This window comes from Trematomus bernacchii, unplaced genomic scaffold (genome assembly GCF_902827165.1).
Source record: "Trematomus bernacchii unplaced genomic scaffold, fTreBer1.1, whole genome shotgun sequence".
NCBI classification, from domain to species: Eukaryota; Metazoa; Chordata; class Actinopteri; order Perciformes; family Nototheniidae; genus Trematomus; species Trematomus bernacchii.
This window is the reverse complement of record NW_022987616.1, coordinates 6,266,730-6,294,489: the sequence shown is the minus strand read 5'-3', so window position 1 is coordinate 6,294,489 and position 27,760 is coordinate 6,266,730. Positions and strand designations below refer to the sequence as shown.

Genomic DNA, 27,760 nt, shown 5'->3' with positions numbered 1-27,760 from the left:
TTTAAGGAGGCTAATGGCGCAAAATCGAGGTTCTTTCCGGGCCAACAACTGGGCTGAGTTTGCTAAACTAGTGAGAGAATCGCTGGCAACTACAACAAAATGAACATATTTGACCGTGATTTAATTGTAATACACGTTTCTAAATGATGCCGAAGTAACAACATACTGATACCGGTTAGTAAAAACCATGAATTAATGTTTGACAAGTCTGCAGACAGACGGCAGGCGAAACACCTTTTAAAATGCGTGTTTTTCTGAATGGAGATCGGCTAAGCTAACGCAGTGTATGCTCCGACCGTCCACACTCACAACAACGGCCTATACAGACATAAATAAACCAGCGACTGTATTCTCCATGACACAGACAGTCTGTGGTTTGTACTTGTTTCACTTTTGTCTAGTTTCTGAACATATATGAGGAGCTGTGAGCTCTGAGTGCTAACAGCTAACGGCTGATGTTGGTTTTGTGGTTCTCATTGAAGATGACGTCACGGCTCCGCCTACACTGCGTTACTATAGTTACTGCCCCAGCTACTAAACTGTAATGGAAACTGGCCTAACTATACCGTACTAAGCTGTGCGAGGCCCTGCAGTGGAAAAGCGCCATTAGAAGCACTTATTTAAGAGCATTTTAACCGTATTAACCAGTCTGTCAATTTGTTTTTTATTCAATATCCTTTTCATCTACTTCGTTATGACTGATTTTCAAATGGGTCTCATGCAGAAGGCAATGAAATGTGCTTTCTTTTAACCTCTTTAATAGCAAAAAACTGTAACAAAAAGTGAGACCTTCAAACATATAAGACTGTAAAAGTGGACGCATTCTTACTTTAAAACCGACGCCACTGGCGGACTAACTTGTCACATCCCAATGGAAATTACTTTATTGAAAGAAAAGCACTTAAAACCTGTCTTGTGTTTAATATAGTTAAAGTATTTGAAGTAGCAGTACTTATTATGCTGAAAAATATCCTCTGAGAGTAATACTGTCATATTTTTGGATCAGTAGATGTTGTATGTAGACATTGAGCTCATTTGGACTGTATCATAAGTGCGGTTGTGCAGATTAAACTTCAACAAAGTAAATGAATATGAATGTATCGATATCAAAAATGAATAATAAATGTAGTGGAGTGGAGGAAAACATATCATCCCTCTGAAATTGTAGTGGAAGTCTTACAGTAAGAAGCAAGAAATACTAACTGAGATGAAGGTTAATGATATCATGGACCTACTGCACTGGAACACAGACACTTTATGCAGCCCATTATGTTTAATAAGACCCACCTTTTCAGTCTGTTTCAGCACCTTTACAGACATGTGGAAATATCGTTTTGCACCTGCCAATAATTCAGAATGACTGCTCTATAAGGGCTAAAGTCTCTGCAGTTGTGACGGTGAAAACTCATTGTAATGCAAAACACAACTGTGATTGCTCTGGAGTTTGCATCATAAATGTGACTCCACATCACTTAAGGAAGAGAGAAAGGGGAAGAAGTAGAACAAAGAAGCAGTGGAAAGACTTGCTGCCTAAAAAGTGTCTTTAAAAAGCAATGATTCATCCACAAAAGCGTCATTTTCCTATCACATTGTTTTACCTTTAGTTAACTTTATCTCTCATGCTTTCTCTCTCAAAGCATAGTCAGTCTTTATATACATCTTGTCCGCATTTAACACCAGTGAACTTACCCTCATAACATCCATGAAACCTACACAACAAGACTAGAGATTGCATAACAAACGCTGAGCAACACCAAAGTAGTTAAAAAACTAAAACAAGAAAGCACAGCGTTTAAAGCAATACTTCACTTACAATAATACAATCATCTTGTTCTAACATGCATTCTCGCTCAAACAGGCATGCACACTGCTCATCTGTGCAATGTTAGAAGTGCAAGCATGATAAAGGAATGTTTTAAACAGTACGGTTTTAGTGAAAATGTATGTGTAGTGATTATACGACTGTATGAACGAGACTTGGATTATACTGGACGATTTGTAAACGTATGTGTTGATATAGTGTTGCTGTTTGTAAACCCGGCTTTAATTGAATTGATCATTGTCCAGAACCAGAAAGGTAACACAGTGTGAGTCATTCATATTTAAATGATCATTTTGCAGGTGTAGTACTTCGTAAAGACTCTTGAGTAAAGTTACAGCAGCACTTTAAACACAGCCATCATCACAGCTGTCATCTGCAGTCCTTGACTCCGATTGGCTCACACCTTTTTGTGTCCTTTTTCCTTTTGTTCACAGAGATGGAGCCGTGGATGTGCCGGTTCAAGGCCGAGGGCACGGTGGATTACTCCCAGCTGACCTTTGACCCCGGCCAGAACGAGCTGATCGTCGGCGCCAGGTAACCCAATCTGTTTGCCTCCTATTTTCTCTTTCTTTTGCATGAGTAATGATGAGTTTCTAAAGATGTCTTTAAAGGCCGTAGAAAATGGCTTTGGAGATCGTTTCCAGGTCCATTGTCTTTGTGTGTGTGTGTGCAGTTTCTCTGTGATGACAATGAGTGTGAAAGCCTATAATGACAGTGTGTTTTCTATACTATGTCCATGCATACATAGACAGAAATTACAGTGTGTGTGTGTTTGTATGGTGCATTCATTCACACTGTGAGAGGCTGCTTCCAGATGAAGTGCACTTCTCTTAATGGCTTGGTTGTCAATAGAGAGAAACACTCACCACAACATGAAGTAGAGATAAGAGAGGCTCGCAGCAGGAAGGTGAGCAGCAACACAAACACAACCAAAGAGCCCGGGGAATTTACTAATGCATCGGGAACTGAGATGGAAACAGGCTAATCAGTGAGAGTGTGTGTGCGGTCGGATGAAGGGCAAAGGTCAGGAGGCGAGTGGGATCTCACTGAAACTTCTGGCAACATTTCAATTAATAATGTATAACACACACTCGTTTTTTTTACCTGAGAATGTCTTAGCCACAACTCAGACATTTCTACAACATATCAGCTGAGACTGAGTTCATTTCTCAACTTGATGAGTGTGAGAGGTGTCGTGTGGATGGATGGATGGCTGCAGGAGGATGAGTGATAATGGAAGGCAAGAGGGATCGATGTAAATATCAATACAGTAACACACTGAGACCTGGCTCGCAGCCACTCTTCAGGAGAATGATAGATCACAGAGAAAGTGTTTGATTGCACGTGTGAAGATTTCAAATTAGATATCTACTTTATGGAAAAACAATGCATGCACTCTGCCTGCGAAACACATTTCCAACAAGAGCAATCCTTCAATCTCTAAAAATATCTTCCGCTGGTAAGACAATTTCCTCTGGACCGACATTATTACTGAACAAACAGTACAGAATATGGATACACACAAGTCTCAAATGGAGAAGGAAGTCACAATAAATAATGTTTCCAGTCCTAATTGTCAGTTTTTATGTAATCTCATTCGGGTAATGGTGTATAATGGTTTTAGTAGACAGGCCGAGACATCGTTAGTCAATAAACAGAATCCTCGTCATGAGAGCGCTTTCATTAGAACCTAATGGTTCTTGAAAAGTTGTAAATGCCGATGAAACGGTTGTGTTTGTGTTGTGCAAATTTGAAAGGCAAAAGCAGGATGGGCTTTTATCAGAGCGAGGATTCTCCGCCAGGCTTTGATTTTCTTTCCATCTCTCTCACTGTTTCTGAAATTAACACTTTTAAGCACCTTTTATACAGCCCTGATTAAACTCTAACAACTCCTCATGCCAACCTTAAGTAGTATCAACATTAAAAGCTACTGTTGCATCTTTTTAAACAAGAAAACAACTCATTGTGCACTTCAAAATCAGTTTAAAGGACTTGGGTAGTAAGGCTGTACGTGAACGTTTTGGAGTTTTATTGTGGGTAGAAATTCTTCCTAAGTGTGTCGACGTCTGAACTGTTTTCACCCCCAACTTGCTGCTTAAGGCATTTCACGTCGGCATGCTCTCTTCTTGAAGATAGAAATCCTTTTTATACCGGTGTCACCGCACGGGCAAAGGTTTGAAGATAAAAGCAGGAGAGAGAGGCGATACAGATAGAGACTGTAATACAGAGCTGTGGCCTTAGAGCAGTGATCCAGTGACATCCACAGACAATGTCTCCATCAGCTCACACATTCCTTCTTGTTTTTATTTCACAGAAACCACCTCTTCAGGCTCAATCTGGAGGACCTGTCACTGATCCAGGTGAGTGCTAATTCTCCGATTCTGCCTCAGTCTGAATCACCGACTTTACCGAGTGAATATGAGCTCACTGTCTGCTCACACATCCAACAAACAGCGTGTTATAGTCGTAGCGTGAAGCCAGCTCCCACAACTTAAAGCCGTTTCAGTAAAGTGGTTTAGCAACTCACATGTCACAACAACTTCCCATCCGCCGGAGTGACGCTGGGTTTTGGTTCGACAGCGCTTCGGAGGGAAGAGTGATGTCGAGTAAAGACAGCATAAAAAACCCTGCGTGTTTAATTCCAATTTGAAACTGTGTATGACATGCAGCACTGGGGTATTAACATCACGTGCAACTTCTTAAGTGTGATTTTAAGTTCTCAAGGTGGAGAGAAAACCAAATAATATTAAACATTGCCTTTATCACACTTTTATGAGACCTCCCCACGTGGAGCGGAGCATTTTGCGACCCACTGAGTGACCATCCAAACATTGTCACATGGAGGGGGTTTATTTTCTGGGAGGTAGCAGCCAGGCTTCTTTGAGGGTTTGTCCACTCTTGATGTTTGCCATTTACTCCCTGGAAAACCCCAGAGGGAGAGGATGAGAAGGGGAAGAATGGTTGGATCGAAACAAAAGACACTGGAAAGGAGCTCTGTTGATATAAATCCGCCTGGGATGGGAAAATGAGAAAAAACGGTGCGAAGAAATTAGAGGCTGAATTGGTCGGATAGGAAGGAGTTGGAGGGAAGCGCTCACAAAGGAATCAGGGAGCAGATAGCACACAGAGGGAAGAAGAAGGAGACGAAGAAACCCCCCACGGAGCCACGAGGACTCATGCAGAGCCGCTCTTTTGTCGCCGATCAGTGGCGATGCTTTTTACACCCGCTCCGTGCCACCCGAGCACCCAATCATCCCTCCTTCTTTGTTTCATCCGATGGCGATGCTGAATCAGAGAGGAGATTCCACCGACCCAATCACCCCCCTCATCTCCAGAAACACCAGAGAGCAGACCTGCTAATCCCTACCAGGCCAATTTAAGATGACCTGTGTCTGCTTTGCATTTGATTGCAGAGTCAAGTTCAACTGTTGAGGAGCTATTCCTTTATCCACACCCCCCTTTTAAAAATATGCTTCTCTCCTTTCTTATATCCCACCCTGGCATGAAACAGAAGATTAATTGCACTGAGGTTGCTTCTGTGGCTGCATACATTTTTCATTCCTATTGTTGTTGGATTTGAAAGAGTTGAATGGATTCCCCCTCTGGCTTCGTTGCTCCACTCACATTACATGCATTGCTGCTTGATCAAATATATTTACAAGGGAATATGGTGCTGAGTGTCAGAGCGAACAAAGAAAGCATGAGCACAAACAGTCGTTAGCAGCCCCGGCGCCCTTTGTGAAAGTTGCATAATTGTGAAACTTCATGAGGGTCTGTTCTTTTCTTCCTCTCCAGCAGAAGCAAAACTAGCTAAAAGCTACGCCCACGCTTGTCTTTGTGATTTCCCTCCATCCCCATGCATCAGCCATGTCAGATAATGGCCAGTGGCAGTGATTTGTTCCTGCTTAAAGGGAGGCTGTACTGTTTGACAGAGCACAAGGCTTACAGCCGCTGTAATACAAACAGCCTATATCACGCTTTAAGAGGTGGATATAATTACCATATGATTGATGGCGGGCTGATCTCATCTTGTGTGTGCGTGCATGAAACATTTATAGAAAAGCCAAGGTCTTCTGCTGCGTGAAGGCAACATGAATCCCGCCCACTTTCCCTGCCCTGAGTTGGAGTATGATTTTCAGGCAGAAAATAAACGATGAATATGTGGTAGCCTTGTTTTATGGAGGGTTTAGAGAGTAGTGACACTCAGTCTGGTAGCTAAACACTGGTCTAAACTGCCCTATTGCACATATCGAGTTGAGTCTCGCAGATCGATAAAGTCTGAGCCCAGCAACCATAATCTCCTCAGTAAATGCCCTCGTAGCTTGGAGATAATAAAACACTGAAAAAAAGCCATCAGATGATGAAGGGGAGAGGGCACCTTTGTTAAAAGTGAGAGGGATCATTGCACGATTTCAAGGTCTATATGTGTTTCTCATTGGGTTTGGGAGTCGAGAGGGTTCAGGCACTTAGAGATGTTAAGGTTAGTCTGTTTACACGACAGCAAGGCACTTGAATCATAAAGAGAAAATCTCTCACGTTAAATGAACTTGCTCACAGGCACTCGATCTGAATTGCAATCGGGGTCTGAAGTGGGCCGAGTCAGGCCGTGAAACATGACTCAACTCCCTGTGGCCTTGAGTGAAGTTAATATCTGGCTCTTAAAAGGTTTTTTTCTGCCGCCTGAAGAGTGCTACATCTCCCTGTTAACCTTTACCCTCATCTTCACTGATCTGGAAAACACTGTCAGGAACAAAAGGTGGATCATTTTCTCCTTGCTCCACTTTAGACAAGGACTTACTTCTTCAGCAGTACACTTTTAGAGCGTCCACAGCCAAAAAGCTAGAAAAACAAAGCGTAAAATCCTTCCTCAATTTACAGGTGAATCCCACTTTAAATGCCACATCTGTTCCTTATTGTCCTTCTGCCCCTCGGACCATCATTTGCTGCCAGAATCAACGCTGGCATCGTCATTATCCAGCGTGCACGGCCCACAGCACAGAGTGTACACACACTGATGAATTGGCCCCTGTAAATTTGCATTGTGTTCAATTTTCCATTGTGCTGCCAGAGCTGCTGATGAATGGCCAAAATTAAGAGAGAGTGGTACATGGAGCGCATGCACCACTCTCTCTTTGCTTTCTGTGTCTGTGAGCGCCACAAATCATATTATTTGTCGTTGTTGAATGCAGGGATCACAGTTACCAGTTATTAGCTCCATTTTCACACCTGGTTTGTAACAAGCACACCTTCATGCTGCTCCTATACCAACATGTCTCATTGGAATAAACATTCATCCAGTGGGGAAGTTACGTTTTGTGACAAATGCTCTATTGTAAAAAAAATCACACAATTAAAACACTTTATTTATCCCAAGGTGGAAATTAAGTTTTGTTACAGTTGCTCCATTATAAGAAATTATAATAGAATAAAATAAGATGGAATAAAACTATTTTTGAAAATAAGAAGTATGTACAATATGAACATACACAAAGTAAATATTGTGGGGGAAACTTCTGAAGCAATTGGAGCCAGGACTCAGAGAGACACGAGGAGAGCTGGAGCTTTGATGGCAAACACTGACGGTTTATTTGGAGCTTCGGCCGGAGAATTCACAAGACATGTCACGAGCCACGAGTTGACCACACGGTTGAGATGCCACAATCAATTCTGAAGACCCCTCCAGGTTTGAACTAGTTCAGAATGTAATAATCAACATCCTTCAATAGATAGACTAAACAGCTGAGGATACTGAATCACATTTCTTGTCGCTTATGGCTCGGGGTCATCTACACCCCGAGAAGGATGTGTTCCAGGTGTCCCACAACAATGACTATCTCTGACCGAGAGTTGCCCGGTCATAAACTGGTAACATCAACAACATGCTAGGGCAGCCCCTCCTTAAGGGAGATAGCGGCTGCTCGAGGCTGGGCATCTGCGTCAGAGGGCGAAGGAGGAGGACATGCAGGGCGAATTATTCCCTGACAAATATGAATATCTATAATAAAATATTGAATTCAATTAAGATCTGCTAATTAACATTAGAAAATAAAGACAATAAAAGCAATAAGATAAAAAAAGGTATATTATACATATGAATATAAAGAAATAAGTGAAATATGCATCGTACTACAATATGTAACAACAAGAAATATTTACAAATAATGTGTATTACAATATATATAGTAGTGATGTATAAGTATTAATAACGATATACACAGTAAAAGCCAGATAATTGCCAGTGTATTACAGCTTAAAGTGTTATTAGTATTGCACAGTTGAATAGTTGAATAATTGCGAGCATACAGCCCAAATATCTTTGCTAATTTGTGGTCTCAATAAGAGCTTGTTGGATCCACTATGTCCTAAGGAATGGTGTTAATGTAAGAAGACGTTGAGAGAGCAAGAATCCAATATCAGCGTGCGGTTTCCACGCTGAATGGAAAACAGGATGCAGACGCTGAGTTTCAGAGTTACTCTGAGGCTCTGCATTAGTCAATAAGCACCGGGAATAGCAGGATCAGTGGCATTGTTCACCATTCAATACAGCACAGACTAAATGAGTGGATATTCACTCCAGACACTATCCATAACACTCCTCTTGGCAACACTCACTGTTTAGATGTATACTGTACATTTGTCTTCACTCCCCCTTCTATCGCTGGGTCGTCAAGAAGGAAAAGGCCCTCCAAAGCAGACAAAAGCCTCTCTCCAGTCACACATGTTGTATTTCACGGGGCCTAGCTCTCGCAATTACACTTCTTCAGACGGACAATTAGCCCGGCTAATCAGTAGCTTACAGAAACGGCCCTCCATAGCTCTGGAAGCATTGCTAATTCAATTACTAGAACTCACTAACTCGGCCATTCAAAAGCCATCCCCGTGTTGAATCAGGTTGTAAGAGGCGGAACAGGGGGTCCATACATCTGCGACTTATCTCCTCACGCTGTTAAGATGATTCGTGTAGAGACGTGACATCAAGACCAATTTCATGTGTGAATTTTTCAGCAGTTTACATCAGCAGACATCAGTGTGAATAGCAAATAGTGTGCCAGCACATCAAAAGGCGAGATCAGCTATTCATAAGACGAGATTAGATTTCCCCGGCAGGATTTATCCGGCTCTCACTCTCACTCCTCGTGTAAGTAGACGCTCCGCCAGACGTCTCATGGATCTGGACAGCTGTCAGCGGCGAGCGTGTTCTCCGGACCCTCTTGATGCTACATTTATTCCGAATCATGTCTGGAAGATGTGCTGTTTTGAAATTCAGCTCCTCTCCTCCTCCTCCTCCACGCTGCCCACACTGTCTCTTTTGTTCTGGCTGACTCCTGATTTGGACTCTGTTGTTTTTCTGTCTCATTTTCCTCTCCTCCCTTCCCACTCTCGCTCCCTTGGTATCTGTCCTGAACCCACCTCTTCGCGACAAAGCCCCACAGTGTGAGTCTGACAGGAGGCCCTGAGCACAAAGGATCATCTCTGAGGATTGCACACATTACAGGGGACAGTAAAGAAGGCGGACACACACAACATAACAGCAGAGGAATCTTGTTTATTCAGCTTTCCTGAAGCAACAAATGACTGCTGACGACCGTGCCAAGTTCCCTCTGCCTCGCTCTGGATTCCTGCATCTAAATCTGGTTTTATTATTTATTTTTTCTTTGGTTTTTGAAAGAATTAGAATCAAGTCGTTGCTGATATATGAAAGGGGGACATTATTACTAAAAGTAAGTCCAACATTGCAAGAAACAGGTGCAGTCTTGCAGGTAGAATGATTATCAAAACCGTTATAAAGCTTCCATCATGTATGAAAACTGTACCCTACATTAGTTTGTTTGGCACACAACAGTTCACTCACATGCTAGTATTAGGTTATAATAGGTTTTCCAAGTCATTTAAAGTGGACCTATCATGCTATATTTGAATAATATAGTGTAGGACCATACCTATATAAGGCATATTTATACTTTTTTCTTTTCAAAATACCAAACAGATCATGCATTGTAGCCATGCCTCATTTTGCTCAATTTGACAATTTATAGCTCTGTTTTTGCAAGGACAGATTATGTGAGAACAGCACCACCTACAGGCCTGGCATATGTACTACAGCGTCTCCAGCGCTTTCGAACGGCAGTGGCCGTGGCTGTCTCCTCCTGATTGGTGGAGTTGGCCCAATAGCCGTAGCGCCACCGTCCTGACGTCAGGACAGTGTTCAAATCTGGATCAGTTTTTATCAGATCCGTTGCAGCCCCTTTTTTAGAGATTTTGGTATGGAGGAAAATAGAGAGGGTTGTGTTTTCTGACACTTGGTGAGTTCCCTGGAACACCGGGGACACATATTCATGTATAAAAGACGTACACAAGTGCATTTTGCATGATAGGTCCCCTTTAAGGGAATTCTGTGTAATTCAAACTAAAAAAATCATGATTTACGGTAATAGCTGTATATGGATGGGTCAAGTAATCCTGCACGGTCTGTCAAAATATGAAATTGGTCACAAAAATACTATTATCATAAGCTTAGATTGGCAAAGAGACCGATGTAAATGAGTGGATACCTTTCTTTTTAGGCATATCAACTTCCCTTAAGGTCCTAAAGTTGTATCATTGTCTGATAAGCATATCGTCAATGTATTTTTTGGGACTTTGCAGTCAATTACTCCCAAATTGTTACCATTTACATACATTAGTAAGTACAATATTATCATATGCAATGTAAATGCGGAGATTAAGTAGTTGCACTAAGCCATAATCATCATTTAACAGCTGTATATGGCTTCCTTTTCCACTATAGTTGCTTTTCTCCACAGATGATTACAGTGCCATGATGGATATTTATTTTTCTTTTGGGACAATTCCCCACAATGGTCCGCTCACTAAATTGAATCCTGGTCCTCTCATCTTCTTTGTTTCCTCTATTTCGGTACAGAAAACGGTCTTTTGTAAAGCAGCTTCCTCTGATAAAGTCGTGAATTATTATTTAACGGCAGCGCATTCCAGACATATTTTCGGATCAGGACACATCCATCTTAGGAGCACAGTGTCTGAACAAAAGCATGTTAATGAGCTTTTAATGTTTCCTAATGACACCGGCACTTCTGTTCTTTACTCTGCACCATTTGAGGCAGGGCCGTCAGATAAAAAGGCTTTAGTAGTCAATGATGCCACAATATCCCCCACTAACAGGCTCACAGGCATCACCGTGATGTCCTAAAAATGTAAATAACACTCTGAAAATCTGCTTTGAAATATCTCAAATGGTGATGAATCGCTTTGTAATGAAAAAATCAACCATTCTGCACCGATTAAAGTGATCCAAAGTTGTAATTTTGCATGGTATTATGATTGATTTTCACCCTGAGCATGAATGAGGAAGGGTTTCGGACCATTAACAGGTTTTTTTCTCCCCCTCCTCCCCTGCGATTAGCTAAAGCACTTTTTAGCGCCTACATTGAATTCAGCAGGGACTCGCCGGGCTGCTGCTGTGCGACTTGTGCTGATGTGTGTGCTTTTTTGTCTGTGGTTGCTGAGAATAGCCCGCTTTGGCCTGGAATGTGAACTGACACACACACACACACACACACGCACACGCGCACACACACACACACACACACACACACACACACACACACACCCACATGGAGAAGAGCAAGAGAGAAGCCAGCTCACATTAATACTCTGTATCTTATCCTCCCTGAATGGTAGCCCACACCCTGACCTCTCTCTCTGCTAAGCTGTATCTGTGCAGCTGTGTGTGTGTGTGTGTGTGTGTGTGTGTGTGTGTGTGTGTGTGTGTGTGTGTGTGTGTGTGGGTGTGGGTGTGGGTGTGTGTGTGGGTGTGTGTGTGTGTGTGTGTGTGTGGGTGGGTACATACAGGGGTTTCCACGGCTCCTAAAGGCCAGCGAGTTGGAAAGCAAAAGTCTTGTCATAAAACACAGAGAGGAGACTCACAGAGGAAATGAAATGAAAGAAGTTTCATAAAACATAAAACAGTCCTGATACCAAGGTGAAATCTAATATTCTCCGACAGTTGGCGATATTTACTGTAGCCCCTCTGAGGGTGAGTTCCCCCCCCCCCCCCCTGGAAGCTAGCCAGGTTAAGACCGCATGAAACTCTGTGTCCAAGTCGAATATCTTCTAACTTTTTCGTGACTTTTCGTGACTTGGCGTTAATCACATTATTGCACCAGCCAATTTCTTCTGTTAAGTATTCTGTGCAGCTGTCGGCGGTGACGTCTAATTCCTCCTGTCACACACCTGAGTGTCTTAGTGTTCCCGTGCTACCCCGAGGCCAACGCTCATTTCATGAATAGAGAACTTTTGTCAATGAGAAAGAAACCCCACAGGTCACGATGAAATTAAACGGCAGAAATGGTGTCGTCACCCCCGGAGACGAGTCGAAGGTTTTATCTCCTCGTTCCTCCCGCATGCTGTTGTAAAATGTAAAAGTCGTTCCTCTGTTTTTCCCTCACGTGTAAATCACGTTGACATCCTCCTCTGGGGATTTCAAGATGCGTCCTTTCACCCTCATGCATAAATCAAACTGTGCAAACTTGTCACTCGTTATTCAGGTCTCTGCTTGCTTTTCACCTTAATTGGATTCTGTGTCTGTATTTAAAACGGCTTACAAACGTATGTATGTAAATGAGGGATTGATAGTACAGTGGAAATGTCAAAATAACTTAGTGTTCGCTTCTGTTTTAATGCATTCCTCCCTCTCAAGTCATGAATGCATCTATAAATACATCATCAGCTCCCATAAATCAGTGTCCTTTTTGACTGTTTTCTTGTCTTCTCTGACATTTTTATTGCTTCTGCTTTCTCTGGAATCTATTTGACTTTAAAAAGGAGGGAATGTCGCCCGTGTTGAGAGCCAGACATTATTTTGTTTGGGTTCCCTGAGAGGATTTTAAAGTGGTCCATGCTTGGTGCTTCTCTTTAAACGTCACACTGTTCCTCTCTGTGTGTCTGCAGGAGGCTGAGTGGCATTGCGATGAGTTCACCAAGGGAGCCTGCTTCAGCCGGGGAAAGTCTGAGGTGAGTTTAAGTGATGTTTCAAATGTGTCACGCTGTTATATTGCTTTATCAGACACCTGTCAGTAGTCTTTTGAATTGTTTGTCTAAAGTCAAGGATCTAGAACTGGTACTTATAGTTTTAATGATACAGTCTGGTTATAATGCTGTTTGGAGGAGGCCTCACAGGTAAGAGCACTAACTAGCTATCATCACATGCACCTTAGCTTAACTTAAATGTATTAAACGTATAATTAAGTGATGGCAAAATATAAATAACTAATGTCATGCAAACATATTAATATTTGCTTGATTCCAGTGTTGCATTTAGCACATTGCATACAAACGTTAAGGGATTTTAAGATTCTGAAGTATTATGCTAAAAACTCAACTTAGATAATTATTTATAGTTTTGCTGAATAGTTTCATGTCCGCTTACCTTAGAAACGTACAATGCGACGGCAGTGTGCAGATGGGGAGCATGTTAGCTTAGCTTGGTAGCTTGAGCTAGCTCTGTTACTTCCAGCTCGGAGGCAGCAGGTCCCGCCTCGGCTCCGCCTCTTTGCCCTTATTTGGAGCAGGCGGGAGTGGAACTCTGACGCCACTGTCGAGCCGTTAGTGGCCGACTCCGCCTACTAAGGGCTTCTCGGCAACTCTGCAGAATCCTATGGGTGACGTCACGGACCCTACGTCCATTTATATATACAGTCTATGGTCAGTACGTCCAAAAACACATTTCAGTGTTCAAAAAACATCTTGTCCTCCGTCAAAGGTGTGCTTCATCACAGAGATACTGTAGGTCTGCTACCACTCTCACAAATCAAGACTTATCTGTTTGACGCGCTCTTTCATTCAATCAGATAACTATTCATATCTTACACCTCTTTGAATATTTTTTTAGATGTATTTAAATGTCATTTCATAATGTGTTACTGTTGCAATATAACTTTTATACTATACTTTTTAAATAAACTTGCCTTGCCTTATGAAACACGGTTGCAACTCTGCAGCTAACTTGGTTTCAATAAAGAAAATGAAATGGATATTCCAGCAATAAAGTATTCAATTCACTTTGTTGATATGTTACAAACTACACTTGCCATAAAGTAACTCAATGGCATCCTGTACTAAAGCACCGTGGTGTTTTGAGCTAAATGCTAACCTCAACATGCTAATATGCTCAGAATAATCCCGTTACATTGTTTGGATATCATTTTCACCTCGTACAGTGGAGGCTGATGGTGACATTGTGGTCAGTTTTGCAGATATTTGATCATAAATGAATACTTTTTTAGATGTATATCCCTAGGAGAGTGCAGACCTGAATGGGAAAACATTTTATTTGTATCTGCCCCTTAATTTGGATCCTCTTCAAAATGATATGGTTTCTTCCTTGGCCCATGCTTCACCCAAAGACTTAGTTTAAAGTGGACCTATCATGCTATATTTGAATAATATAGTGTAGGACCATACCTATATAAGGCATATTTATACTTTTTTTTTTTTCAAAATACCAAACAGATCATGCATTTTAGCCATGCCTCATTTCGCTCAATTTGAAAAATGTTAGCTCTGGATTTGCAAGGGCAGATTCTGTGAGAACAGATCTACAGGCCTGGCATATGTACTACAGCGTCTCCAGCGCTTTCGAACGGCAATGGCCGTGGCTGTCTCCTCCTGATTGGTGGAGTTGGCCCAATAGCCGTAGCGCCACCGTCCTGACGTCAGGACAGTGTTCAAATCTGGATCAGTTTTTATCAGATCCGTTGCAGCCCCTTTTTTAGAGATTTGGGTATGGAGGAAAATAGAGAGGGTTGTGTTTTCTGACACTTGGTGAGTTCCCTGGAACACCGGGGACACATATTCATGTAGAAAAGACGTACAAAAGTGCATTTTGCATGATAGGTCCCCTTTAAAAGAAATCAAGCCAGCTGTTATTTCCTTAATCCGGCTGACAAACAAACAGAAGTTGGTGAAGGTAACTAGAAATTAAACCTTGATTACTGCTGAATACTTTTCTAAACTGCAAAGCCGCAGCCTTCAAAACAGGGAATGACTGTTCAACGTTTTCCTGTGGGTTTGGTTATCTATACAAATAAAACATGAACAAACGCAGTCTAACAGAAGAACTGAAGGCTACAGATGTCCGGCTTTCCCAGCAGCATCTGTGAATAGAGAGGCTATAGAGAGAATTCATTTTTAACGACAGATATCTCAGCACTCTCTTCATTTTACAGGCAGTGTTGAATCAGCTCCAGAGAACACATCAAATAGCCCAGAGAAATAAAAAACCAAGTGTTGATGAAACTTTTTGAAGCCTGAAATCAGCATGGAGCTCTTTACTATAGCTCACATATGGGAATCCCTTATGTATATGTGGGATTATCCTCCTAAACAAGGACACTTGTTATGAAGTGAAAAGCTTGACTCCTATTTATAGGCCTCGCAAAAAAGGGAGTTCCTATTGTTTTTTATTTTTTGTGCAGGATTGTGTGTTTTTGTATGTGGTTAGCTGGCATACGCTGAAAACAGCTGGGTTCGAGTATGAACTTGACTTGTAGGTGAACTGGCCTGTGTGTGTGTGTGTGTGTGTGTGTGTGTGTGTGTGTGTGTGTGTGTGTGTGTGTGTGTGTGTGTGTGTGTGTGTGTGTGTGTGTGTGTGTGTGTGTGTGTGTGTGTGTGTGTGTGTGTGTGTGTGTGTGTGTGTTGTGTGTGTGTTCCAGGCAATAGAGGTAAGAAAAGTTATTTCTCAAAGTATGTTAGGCTTCTTATGTTAAAGCATGCAACACTATGTTTAATCCTTCTCATCAAACGACGTGAAATGATGTGTGTGTGTGTGTGTGTGTGTGTGTGTGTGTGTGCACCGCTGTATATTTATCCTCCTGTGAAAGGTGGTCTGGGACCATAATAGGCCATGCAGGGGCCGGCCTGCCTCACAGAAAGATGCAGTGAATTACAGACCGAAGCTCCGTCAGTCCTGGAGAGTCGCTGCTGTCTCGCAGATTGTTTCCCTCCCTGTTCTCTTCTGAGGATCAGCTCTGTGATGCACACGCAGAATAGCATTAAAAGACTTCATTCGGTGCAGTTGACAGGGCTTTGTGATGTTTTATTACCTCGCTCAGCGCTGCAATATACCATCGCTTAAGCTATTACACAGATACCGTGCCTGTGCTTTCAGTACATTTACAAGTGATTGTCTTTTCTTTGTTTTATCGTCCCTAATGCACGCATCCACTCTTCTCTTGTGTATTTGATTTATCCCAACCGGGAGAAGAAAGCAGAGTTAAATTGACTTGACAGGACTTGATTGCTGTTTCTGTTTTGTTTTATAATGCGAGCAGCCTCGGTATTACAGTGCAGACGGGGAACATTTGTCAGGAAGTTTTCGTAAACAAGTCAAGACTGTTCGGCTGTGCAAATATTAAATATTCCCTTATTTACCTTGGAAACAAACTGCAGCGGAGAATTGAATTATGCACCCCCTCCCCTCCTCTCAGTCCTGCACAGTATAATCACACAGATATATGGGCGAGTTTTACACACACACAAACGCATACACACACACTTAGGCTGTGCTCAGCACCACAAACGAGTTGTTTTATGAGTCACCTTCATCTTGATAGGGGGAAATAAAAACCTCCTTCCTCTCCATCTCTCCTACAGTGCCCTAAATCAGACCCTGGAGTGGGGGAGGAAGGGGAGGAGGTGTGACCCCGGGCACCTCAAGTGGCTCGGACACTTTGAGATTTACAAGGTTTTTAAATTTCCACAAGGGATCCCAACCCAATCGGGGCTCCTTTCAGACAGAGGGGGGGACTCTATGAGTTTATCACCTTCATCCCAGCACAAAACAAACACCGCTAGTTGACTTGAAATCTGACGGCTGTTGTTCCGTTGATGGATATCAGCGGTAAGCTTGCATGAAAGGCAAAAGTTCACAATGTTTAGCGGCCGTCAATCATTCGAGCAATCCATCATCCGTCACGCTTTATTCTCGCACGCTTTTAACTAAGTGCTGAGAGGTTTTTTCTCGAAGCTCAAGCCAAAACCTCAGAGGAGCAAGCCCAAAAGAAAGTGTACTTCAACGTAATTTAGACCATGTAGTAATGTGGAGAGAAGCTTATAACTGAACATGCTTTAATGAAGAGGGACTCTCATTTCTGACCAATCAAGGACTCAAGGTTTCAAGGCTTTTATTGTCATTTGTGTATGGCTACAGTGTAGTTATGACAATGACAATCTTAGGTCACAGGCTCCTCCAACAGTGCAACACAATGACAAAGTAAATAAAAATAAATTGCAGAATAGTCTAAAGCAGGGGTCGGCAACCTTTTTGATATGAAGTGCCATTCTAAAAAAAAAAATTATCAGCGTGCCGACGATCGTGAATTATCAAAGGGGGGGGGGGTTGAAGAGCTCGACGAAAACACTCGTGAAAAGTGATGTTTAACTCAGTTAATGGGGCTCATTCACTGGCGCTTCCACAAACAACAACCAACATAATTGTTACATTCAAATGAAGTACATTATTCAAGTTTACATTAACTTTGGATAATAACACGGGGGAAATGAGCGGAAGCGCTCTCTTTTCCTCTCTCCCCCTCTCTCTCTCCTGACAGCCTGTCAGTATCTCATGCAGCTCACTGATCCAGTAATGAGTGACAGTGAAGAATAAATATATTTATAACTAGTTCCAGAGGTAGATAAAATAGCTAAGTGTGTTAGGTCTAACTCTTGTGTGTTTTGCTCCGCTCACCGGTCCGTCACAGCGGGTGGAGCTGCAGGATTTCTGCTTCACACACACATTGCATACCGCTATTTTACTGTCATTTTCGGACACCTTAAAATACTGCCAGACTGGTGAAGCGATTTTGGCGAGCTTGTTTTGCCGCACACAGAGAAAAGTGTCATGTATGTTACGTCTCGCGATCGGCCTTTTTAGAGAGCACCGATCGATTGGCAGAGTGAGTATCGGCCGATATCGATCGCCACGCAAAAACTGCGGCATTTTTACAGCTCCTTATGGGTAATGCAATTTGTGAAGTGCTTTCCTCTGTGGTGAAACGATCAGCCCTGCACCAGGAAAGCGGCAGAAAGTCGCCTGGAGTTAAAGAGAGCGGGGCTGCGTTGCGTGCATGGCTTCCTTCTGCAGGTAACGGGGAGACGCGCTCTGGCGGCGGTCTCGTTCAGGATCCGAAAATAAAATAAATATTTTGTACACTTATTCCACTTATTCCTAGTGTGCCACTGGTTACGGTGCCGCACGCGTGCCAGGGGTTGCCGACCCCTGGTCTAAAGTAATTGGAATATTGATATAAGTCATTTAGACAAGAGTGGTTTCAATGGACTAATGTCGAGAGAAGCTTAAACCAAACATGCTTTAATGAAGAGAGACTCTCATTTCCGACCAATCAACAAAGCAAAGGCAGTTTTCTGAAGCGATGCCACGCCTGCTTCGTTGATCTCCCTTCATTGAGGCCTTCTTCAGACCTGCTCCCAGTTGAATTAGGATGTGATGTGGCTGAGCTGTGAGGACATTGGCTTTGATTTCACTCTGTCCGGCTCGCCCACGTTTCAGAGTTTCCTTCTGAGGCTGCAGGTGTTTGTCTCGTGAAGTGTAATTTAGTGTTTAGTGTGCTAACTGTGTGCTGATGTGTTTCCACAGGAGGAGTGCCAGAACTACATCAGGGTGCTGCTGGTGAACGGGAACCGGCTGTTCACCTGCGGGACCAACGCCTTCACCCCCATCTGCACCAACAGAACGGTACCCACATCTTTAACCTGCTGCTTCTGCTTCTTTCTACCATGCTACTTTTATTTAACCAGCTTCACATGGATGCATTTTCACATATACAAAAGGTACAAATAAGCAGGTTTGGAAGAAGTACTGTGGTTTCTGAAGAAGTAAAGGTTGCAATATTCAATGGTAAAAGTACTCTGTTACAAGTAAAAGTCCTGCGTTCAAAATTATGTAGAAGTACACGCGTACCAGCATCAATTTATACTTAAAGTATCAAAAGTGAAAGTACTATGCTTAACGGTCCATTCCAGAATAATATATATTAAATTACTGGATTACGATAAGTGGTAGGAGAAGTATTAAGATCCTTAACTTAAAGGTCACCTATCATGCTATTTTTAGGCAATAGCATAGGTCTCAGATATATACAAATATATAAAACACATGTCTATGAAGTGTTTTGCTCAAAATACCAAACAGATCACCCATTCTAGCCATGCCTCATATCCCTCTATTTCACTTCCTGTTTCAAAAGAGCTGATTTTATGTATAAAGCTTTAAAAGAAATTGATAAAAAATAAAAAAGGAGGGGGCTGAGCTCATGCGGGACCCGGCAGCTACTGTCTAAACTAAATGCTGCCGTGATGAAACGCCATATCATGGATTATCAAGGATTCTCTCTGAAACAGTATGGAGCTCAAAGGCTTTCTCTCTTGCCGGTTATACCACAAGGTGAGTTCCTTTTTATTTCCTGCTTCTTCACACACATGCTCTCCAGTACAGGTTAGCTCTGAGAGTTAGCGATGCTAATGTAAACACCGACCATATTACGTCCAAAACAGTCGGGCATTGTTTTCTGATAGCAACGTTTCTGATAGTGCCGTGGGTCCACATTTCAGATATGACGTCATATCGGACGCAAATCTGGATCAGCTCCGTTGTAGCCCCGTTTTTAGAGATTTGGGTACGGAGGAAAAGAGAGAGGGATTTATTTTCTGACGCTGCGTGAGTTCCCTGACACACCGGGGACACATATTTATACAAGACATCAAAAAGTGCATTTTGCATGATAGGTCCCCTTTAAGTAAAAGTACATTTATGTCAAAATACTTCATTTCAAGTAAAAGTCCTGCATTCTGAAAAGTGAAGAAGTATTGTCAAGAAAATGTACCTAAAGTATAAAAAGTGAATTATTCTGCATGATAATGTCATCCATATGTCATATATTATTATATATGTGGCAATATTAGATTATTACTATTAGTATATTGGTATTATTCACTGTTGTTGACAAGACATTACGGTGTTAAAAACGTTTTGTAATATATTGCATAGTTTTACTTTTCGGTACCTTACACAGTCAGAGATGCTTTATGTCTTAAGTGTATAAATAACATGTCAAATAGTAAATACATTAAGGTTATAAATTGCTTACTGAAAATCTTTAAACTACTGTAACACCTATTACCACAGGAGCGCTCCTTAATAAGTCATTATCCTTCAGCTCGGGGATATTTCATGCCGGGTAAGCCTGTTAACAAATATGAATTGAATTGTTATTGATCAAAGTGACAATGTCAGCAGGAAAGGCCAAGGTTGATCAACACGTTTCATCAGGATGTGACGGAGCCGTGTCACACCATGCTTTCTGTGTTGTGCACTCAGGGATGTAGACTCGTTATGAGATGAATCCTATTAAGCATCCAGAAGTTGTGTTTCCTCAAACTTGTTAAACAACCTAATCAAAATATTGCCTTAAGCTCATTACTCCCGATAATATGCCGATGACCTACGACTAATTATCCTTGTCCCATCTGTGCCCTTCTTCCTGAGAGATTGAAGTTATTCTTTTTATCAAATCATTCTTCTTCTACATTTTCATCTAATGGGATGTGTTCACTCTTCTCTCTTTAATCTTTCTACACAGTCCTCTTAATCACATTTTCTAGGATTAATAGTTAAAAGAGACTTATTTGCCATACATCTATAGAGAGTCATAACACTGTTTTCCTGGCCTCGGTGCAAAACAACATCATTAACAAAGACTGCAGCAAGATACAAGACAGGGTACAAACATATAGCACAATAATGCAATAATAGACTGGATATAACCAGCAGTAAAAGACATGTTTCTTTATATGAAGTCATTGCCTTTCATCTTTTGTATTCAAATCTCTTTTACGTGTCCACAAAGTCCTCTAAATCCCGTGTTTTAAGATATAGGATAAGAGAGATTTTATTGTCATACATATACAGTACATACAGTGCAATAAAAAGCATTGCATCAGGGTCCCAGTGCACAACAAAGGAGTGAGCATAAGTTGCAAGCTAGTAAAAAAATATATATATATAGTGCAATAAGAAACATGTTATGCAATAAAAACACAACAACAATGCATATTAAGTAGCGTTAATACAGGTGGTGTAATAAATGTAAAAAAGTGTATACTGTGCAATAACCCTTCTCAAATCTAATTTAATTTGCCATTCTTGCACACTAAATGTAAATAATATCCAATTGATATTGTGTTAGCTGTAATTTAGCTTTTCAATAGTGTTCAGATAATCAATATGTTTTATCTTCTACTTCTACTATGAGCAATACTCAGTTTTACATGCTGCTGCAACAAAAACAATTCTCAATTTGGGATTAATGAAGTATATCTTATCTTATGGTTATTTTATAACAACAGTAAAAGCAGTTTATGTTCCCGTAAGGCAAGGCAGGTTTATTTATATAGCACCTTTCAACACAGGGCAATTCAAAGTGCTTTACCAAAATGAAAGACGTTAAGAAAATGGCATTTAAAAACAGTCATTAAAAAGCAAAGATAAGTAAGTCAGTGAAGGCCACACAAGTTTCTTTATGCACTTTGTAACCTGCTGCTCTTCTTTTAACCCTTAGATGCATAAGTGGGTCTTTTTTGACCCGGTGAGGTGGTTTTCTTGAAGTATCTTTGTAATTACATTTTTTTAATCATTTCATATTCCAGCTATTCCTCAAAAAACATGTTTTGGATATCATGCCATTCACATTTTAAATTTACATTTTAAGAAATTGTAGTTTTTGTATTTCTACCCCAAGCTTCCATAAGTGGGTCAAAAATGACCCGCATGCATTTCCTATGGGATCCTATGGGAACCTTTGATTCTTATCACCTGTTGCTGTCAGGAATACATTCACTGTAGAACACACAGACGACATCACAAGTGACACCTCTCAGGAAGATTATTTTACACAGAAAGATCTGATACCTGTCAGTATAATAATAATAATACATTATATTTGTATAGGGCTTTTCAAGGACTCAACATCGCTTTACAATATAAGGGAAGGTTAGGGTGGGGGGGTATAGGACTATCAAACTTGATCAACCGGCATGGATTGATGGGGGGGGGGGGGCTATGAGTAGATAAGAGGAGAAGAGATGAGTTTTGAAAAGGGACTGGAATACTGTGAGGGTCTCAGAATAGGGGAGATCTTTGCATCAATCTGTTCAAAACGTTTTTTTTCAAAATGTAAAAAAAATGTCTAAAATGATAAATAGCCAAAACCAAAATATAATACTAAATATTATACAAGTGATTTTTTCTTAACCAAAATGACAAAAATGGCATAAAAACACATATTATTGTAATACGGGTCCTTTTTGACCCACTTATGGAAGAGTGTAGAGTCCAGCCACTCTAAGGGCATCTAAGGGTTAACAACAGTGTTTTGAGCTAAAACCCATGTTTCTCTTGGTAATAACAAGTGCCTACTGACGGTAAGTATGGAGCAACATTTAAAATGTCAGATTATTGCTTACCTTATCAAACAGCTCCTTCGGTGGGATCTGGAGGCAGCCGCAGTTTACTACCTTGACATTTGTTTTGGTCCAACAGCACTACGCCCAAAGGTCACAGGCTCATAATGGCTGTTTACTGCTGTGAAAATACATATAGTTGAAATGCCATGACATTATTATCGCAGTATTTCATCAGCCGCTGTCATATTTACCCACTGAATGTCCGTTGATATGAAACACTGATCGGGGCTCAGGACTAACGCTCAGACAGATTTACGATGGTTGGTGATGGATGAACCGAGGAGCCGCAGAGTACTCATTTAAGTTTAATAAGTCCTCCGAGGTTATACATTAAACACATGTTAATTCATCTGACTTTCAGCCGAGCTGCCACTGATGGTGACGATGAGGATAATGAGAATACTGCAGGGAGGACGTCTTTAAATAAAAGATCACAATAATATTCCTCCATTTTAAACTCTTAGTCATAAGATCCCATTTTGTAGCATTCATTGTAATTATTGTATTCTTTCTATATATTGATTGTTGTTATATGATGTAGAATAATGCACACATGGCTTGATAGTAATGTCATACAATAATCTTTTACATTTTTCTATAATTTCTGTAAATGAGCAACTGTAAAGTAACCTTACTCCTGTAATGACTTATATACAATCACATTTGTTTTTTCGTTGCATCTTAAACAAATGTATTTAAGAAAATGGCCAACAGAATTTCATAATTATCATTGATTATCAGAATTGGTTTGGATTTCTGTATAACTCAACTTTGACTGGATATGCTTTTACAATAAGCACCATCATTTGGAATAAAAATAAATAACGATAGCTGTTCAACATAGTTTAAAGTTTTGGGTAATTCACATTTGCTGCTGAGACATTTCCCCTTTGTTTGCAGTCTGTATGCTAAGCTGAGCTAATCGACTGGAGGCACTGATTCTGAAGAACACGTGTGATGTGTAAACATTATGCCTAAACTTATTACTAAGTATGTTCAAGACTAAAGTTACCCCTTCTGTTTCGTTTACGTGACACAAAGCTACGAGGATGTGTCGTTTGAATCCACAGGGGAATATCAATGAAAATCCTGTCTTTTGAATAAAGCTTATGGCTAGATTTCCTGTCATTATTTTAATTTAAAATGCAGCCTTAATAGCGTCTCAGTAGCAGCAGACACAGCACCCTACTGTGAGCGCTGTCTCTTTGTAAAAGTCTCTATCAGAGGCATTCAACGTCACTTCACCCGCACAGCTGCACCATAGAGAAGACTTTCACTCCTCTTCCTCAAAATGCAACGGATGCACTGCAGTCCGTCTTATCTATCCCTCCTCCTCCTCCTCCTGGTTATCTAAATACTCCCAATTGACCCAAAAACGCCCCGCAGAATGAGCCCCGTCAATACAGGGCTTTCATCTCGGTCCGGTGGAGACACAGGGCTGCTCTGTTGTGCTTTTTGGTCGGGAGTTAACAGGACCTTTGAGCCAAATCGACCGTCTCCAGGAAATTGGCCGAAGACGAGTCTCGCCCCCTGAGAGGAAGAGTTGCCTACAGATTATTCAAAATGTGTGGAGGAAGGATTGAATCTGTGCTGTCACTGGGAGTCCTCTGTGGAGCTGTGATTGATTTGACAGAAAACTAATTGCAAATGACATCACTTTAATTATCATTTGTGGACTTTTGGTGCAATCTTTTTTTTACTTTCCGTCAGAATTGAAGCTCGTATGGGAAGCACAGACCATGAGCTAATCCTCCATGCTATGTTTACTTTTGCACCATAAAATATAATTACATCTTGGATTTAAGAAAAGCATTGCTTCCTTTTTGGGTCTTCAAGGCTGAGTCACTGAGCTATGACCTGTCCTTTTTTTTTAATCGAGGAAAAAGTGCAGTAAGCCGGGGTCGTGCTGTAAAGTATTTTTAAAAGCAGGGAGTTTCTTTGGCAGAATATCAAAGGCAGAATCCGAGGGACGACTGCGTCTCACATCAAGTCTTTTTTTGACCCCGAGCAGCTTCTCAAAGATGTGGTTGAATAATGTTATAAGCAGACAAACAGCTGGATGTCCTGCAGAGACAACAGCCACTAAAAACTCTTCAAGAGGAACTCCATTTAATAATCCAGTTTTAGTTATTGCTTCGCTGACAGGCTGTTTGTGTTTTTATCTTGCTAATGATTCAAAATGCGTTCTCTGATTATGTTCTGTGCTCCTGAAGGTTTTGCTCGTATATATATCGCAGTGTGTGTTTCTCAGTAGATGTAAACCAAACAAAACATAATGAGATTGGGTGTTTTTTTTTGTCTGTCTGCGTCATTTGCATATTGGCAGAAACAAACAAAACATTACCAGACCTCTCCGGTTTGCATTTTAATGTTGCCCTTTGAAACGCTGTCCTATATTCATATGCAGGTGTTTTTACAATGAGGAGAAATGCATCTTTCTTAACTCAAGGGGAAACTCATTTTCTCCATGTTGTGTTTTGGCAATACCTGTCAGTTTCTGTTATTCCTCCTTCCTGTCTGTCTTTAGATTACCTGGAGTTAAACTCGGGTAAACATTCAGCGCGAATATCACCTAATTTCATTTTTATTTGTTCCGTTCATGGTATGCACAACTTAAAGTGGACCTATCATGCTATATTTGAATAATATAGTGTAGGACCATACCTATATAAGGCATATTTATACTTTTTTTTTTCAAAATACCAAACAGATCATGCATTTTAGCCATGCCTCATTTCGCTCAATTTGAAAAATGTTAGCTCTGTTTTTGCAAGGGCTGATTCTGTGAGAACAGCACCACCTACAGGCCTGGCATATGTACTACAGCGTCTCCAGCGCTTTCGAACGGCAATGGCCGTGGCTGTCTCCTCCTGATTGGTGGAGTTGGCCCAATAGCCGTAGCGCCACCGTCCTGACGTCAGGACAGTGTTCAAATCTGGATCAGTTTTTATCAGATCCGTTGCAGCCCCTTTTTTAGAGATTTGGGTATGGAGGAAAATAGAGAGGGTTGTGTTTTCTGACACTTGGTGAGTTCCCTGGAACACCGGGGACACATATTCATGTAGAAAAGACGTACACAAGTGCATTTTGCATGATAGGTCCCCTTTAATGTATAACAATTATTTACAAAACCGTACCCGAAAAGGAGCAGGGAGAAGAACATAAGCTTATATTACCTGCCCCTTTCTCCAAAAAGTCTGTCCTTCAAATGTTCTTATTCACAGCCAATCATAACAGTACCGTAGGAAAATAAGAGAAACACAAAAACTTACAAACAAATAGTTAGTTCCCACTTGACAGTTAACGGAAAGAAACAAAATGATCACCTGCATGTGTGAGTTTCCCCTTGTTAGAAAAATATCCCTCTTCACCGGCTTGAGCTTCAATCTCAGGATTCATGTATTCCTGATCCTCTCCAGAATGGAAGGAGTCATCACATCCAGAGCATCAACTAGCTCCTGAACAGTGTCCTTCACATGCTGATATCCAAGAGAGGGAGTTACACAGTCACAAGATGGAGGAATAGAAAGCAGTATTCAATGTTTACTTCAGATTAGCTCCACGTCAGAAATGATCATGCTTGTCATATGTCTATCTCCATAGAGGCTGAATCATCATGTTAATCACATCGCTATCATATGCCTCAAACAGTCCTGATGCTCTTCTAGGTAATCATACATCCTGTCATGTACACAGCTACAGTTGGGATACCTTTGTTATCATGTGTACTCTGATATTGGAAGAGGACATTCACTATTTCCCCCCTAAATTGCACTTTCTACCCCTCTCCTCACCCTCTTTTTCTCTGTGTTGCAGCTGACAAATTTGACGGAGATCCACGATCAGATCAGCGGGATGGCTCGGTGTCCGTACAACCCGCTGCACAACTCCACCGCGCTCATCACCTCCAGCGGGGAACTCTACGCCGCCACCGCCATGGACTTCTCCGGGCGAGACCCTGCCATCTACCGCAGCCTGGGGGGTCTTCCTCCTCTACGCACCGCCCAGTACAACTCCAAGTGGCTCAATGGTAAGGGACTGTCCAATTTGTATGTTTAAGCATCTGACTTTCAGCTGGTCTGCTCTTGTTATTAATGGAACTGATCTATTAGTAACTGTCTATCAAATTGTAATGATTGTATGTATTACTTCATGAATGTTACTTAACAGACTGGTTTGTCCTTTGTTCATGTATGCATACCCCGGTGCAGCAGTGCTTCTCTCCTAGTAGCAGCACCATGATAGAACTGCTTTATTACCAAATTACATTTAAAAAGAAGTCGGGGTACACTGAGCATTTCTCATCAATATCATAGAGTTCGCTGGTATTCTGATACACAAAAGAGATGTCTTTTTATGTAAATGTGTGTAAAAAACGTACAGAAAAACTGACATCTCACAAGTAGGCCAGATATATAAATAGACATGTTATTTAAAAAAACTGAATATGTGCTTCTCTCCTGGGTGCGGGGTAACCAAGCCCCCAGGAAGTGCGCCGGACTCTGAGGAAAATATTCGTTGTGGCCAAACGGCGGTACTACACTTCCGTATGGGTCGCTGGGCCCGGAAACACTTTTTCCCATTGACTTACATTGGGAAAGAGTGGTCTGTAAATCGTTGGATAATTGTGTTTAAACTAAATAAACTACCCAGTATGAACATTTGTATAGCCCTTATTAAAAACATTCGGTCCTTAAGTTGTAAAATGTGCTAATAACGTTATTCTGAGAGATATTTTCATCGGCATTATGAACGCGCATCTGAGAGTGGGAGCTCGGGGGCGGGGCTTAAGGGGCAACTCAACTGTTGCATGCTCTATGAGCGCACATACGGGTTCTTCTGCTCTGACAGCTAGGCATGATGGGTAATCTGTGACGTTTCGCTCTCTCAAAAGTTGGGCCATTTTGTCCTCGTGCGCCAATGAGCAGCTCTCATAGGAAAGAACGAGACCCCGCCTCCCACGCTGTATCAGTTCTTATTATACATCCATGAGGGTAACCCACAGTAAACCAAAATACATCAAAATAGCAGCGCAAACACTACTAGGACACTACATAACTACAAAAACTAGAAAGAGTAAACTATGTGTTTTGAAGAATACATTGATACCAGCACACGTTAAAAAAAACGTATTTTGTATTAACAAGTTACATTTAAAAACAACAATCGAGCAAACTTTGTGATTTGCATGTTGCTTCATCAGATTTGCTTTGTGCTTTGTGTCACAATGAACACACAGTAGCATCTAGATACACACCTTACATTACAAACAGCAGTGGAAGAAGAACTCAAACCCAGAAAAACTCTAGTCTGTCATTCAAAATGTTACTAAGTGAAAGTGTTGGCATCAATGTGTGTACTTATAGTCGTTCTCCTGCACCG

At 41.3% G+C, this 27,760-nt stretch overlaps 1 protein-coding gene across 1 annotated transcript in view; it reads left to right on the top strand.

The window, feature by feature from the left end:
• sema5a (sema domain, seven thrombospondin repeats (type 1 and type 1-like), transmembrane domain (TM) and short cytoplasmic domain, (semaphorin) 5A) overlaps nt 1–27,760 on the top strand; it is a 151,765-nt gene that overhangs the window by 48,239 nt on the left and 75,766 nt on the right. The window contains 5 exon segments of the mRNA XM_034132482.1: nt 2,257–2,356; nt 4,137–4,182; nt 12,791–12,853; nt 18,495–18,593; nt 26,195–26,408. Of these exon segments, the coding sequence (XP_033988373.1) occupies nt 2,257–2,356; nt 4,137–4,182; nt 12,791–12,853; nt 18,495–18,593; nt 26,195–26,408 (522 nt within the window).